The 1,775-nt window shown below is 33.7% G+C and overlaps 1 protein-coding gene across 1 annotated transcript in view; it reads left to right on the top strand.

Annotated features, from left to right (window-relative positions):
* speck (GNAT family N-acetyltransferase speck) overlaps window positions 1-1,775 on the top strand; it is a 69,844-nt gene that overhangs the window by 49,867 nt on the left and 18,202 nt on the right. The window contains exon 2 of the mRNA XM_017620837.1: window positions 1,115-1,285. Coding sequence (XP_017476326.1) covers window positions 1,115-1,285 — 171 coding nt within the window. The remainder of the gene's footprint in view (window positions 1-1,114; window positions 1,286-1,775) is intronic.

A 1,775-nucleotide genomic window follows, 5' to 3' on the forward strand; every position in this document is an offset into this window, starting at 1 on the left:
GAGTGTTGGATAATTCTTGCTGGATTTTCGACGAACAAACCTAATATATGAAAAACAGCATTTCCGAAAAAATGTTAAATATGGCCTATTGCATTGCGGATAACGATATGTACTTCGTGCTTAATTTTTGTAAATGCAACATATGTACATACTTATCTCTTATATGTAGGGCGATTTTTTTTGCATAAACGAATTCATAGGACTTACATCCAACTAATGGAAATATTTTTTTCTGCATGATTATATACATTAACTAAAAAACTACTGCTATACCTGTTTTTATCAAAGATCAAAATAATTTCGTTTCGTTTCAGAGCTAAATTAACGAAGCAAAACTCAATCGTTAACGTTGAAACGAAATAAATTATCAATCGTTAACATCGAAACAAAAGCTCTGATCCAATACTTTTCATGTAAAATCCTGTAAAAATGTCAAACAGCAAAATTACTATCTGAAGTGAGAGTAAAAAGTGAGTAGCAACAAAAAGTACGGGAACAAAAAAAGCATTTTTCCTGTAAAAACGTCAACCAGTGATCGCCTGACACTTTTCATGATTTTACCAGAAGAAAAAGTTCGGGTAAAATCTTGCAACTTCATTCTCTGCACAACTCTCCAAAAATCGCTCGCACTTACAGGATTTTGGAGGAATTCGGAGTACGGGATCATTTTTCCTGTAACTTCCTGCAAGTTCGTGTAAAAACCTGTAAGTTCATGGAGTACTGGATCAGAGCTAAAATGAATCAACGAAAAGTTGTATGTTTTATGCCATTGTCAGATCACTATTAACACCTTGCACCTAAATGCCTGCCACAGCTTCAGCATTAACGATTGAATTTCTTTTCGTTAAAAATCAAAAAAAAAACTATTTTGTTAATTACCTAAACGATAAAAAACTTAATCGTTTCAACAGAAACGATTGCTTTTTTTGGTAAACGCTAAAATTAGCGTTACAATGCATCCTTGGGTTTTGATCCGTACGATCCACTAGCAGTTAAATTTTCCTCTATGAAGTTTGAGTTAGCTCACTTTAGATCTAAATAGGTGTGCGATATGTTCACATATAATGTACAAGTTGTAACTGATCACATTTTCGGTTTTCTTAAATATTTTTAGCTGTCTGACCTCTATCCAATTACGAGATTAACACAGAAGATGGATAATGTACTAAACATATCTGGATCCACACACCCTAAGCCCACAGCTTTACAGCCCTACACAGTGGAACTAGTTACTGAAAATGATAAGGATGTTGTATTGGCTATGCTGAAACAATTTTTCTTCAAAGTAAGTACGAAACATACAAAATTAAACATTCTACTTTTGAAAGTTTTTACTTACATATGCAACTATGTATATTATTATGCTTCACAAAACAGTAGGTAATTCGTGAGATCAAGTACGCTGAAAATAAATATTGTTATTGGCGACCTTGATATACATACATAGACGGAATAAATGGTTTTAACAGTTATTGATAAGATTTAATCAGTAGAATTCTCCTTTCCGTGTTGCCGTAGAAGAGGGGTAGAACCTCTTTCTGGGTATGCTGCCTCCGGCCGCGCTTAGGGATTATAACCTATACTAAGTAGAATTCTCTCTTCTGTGTTGCGGGAGAAGAGGAACGGAACTTCTTTCTTGTTGATTGGTCTAATATAGAATGATATTTACTGAGAAAGTAATATAATAGAAAGTAGTAATAAGTAATAATAATACTGAATATATCAAAAAATGTTGGTCCCGAATCGTGTGTATCCATTGCAAAGTGCACCCACAA

The sequence above is a fragment of the Rhagoletis zephyria genome, unplaced genomic scaffold, assembly GCF_001687245.7.
Source record: "Rhagoletis zephyria isolate East Lansing unplaced genomic scaffold, Rhagoletis_zephyria_1.1 Rzeph_scaffold_02264, whole genome shotgun sequence".
Classification (NCBI taxonomy): domain Eukaryota; kingdom Metazoa; phylum Arthropoda; class Insecta; order Diptera; family Tephritidae; genus Rhagoletis; species Rhagoletis zephyria.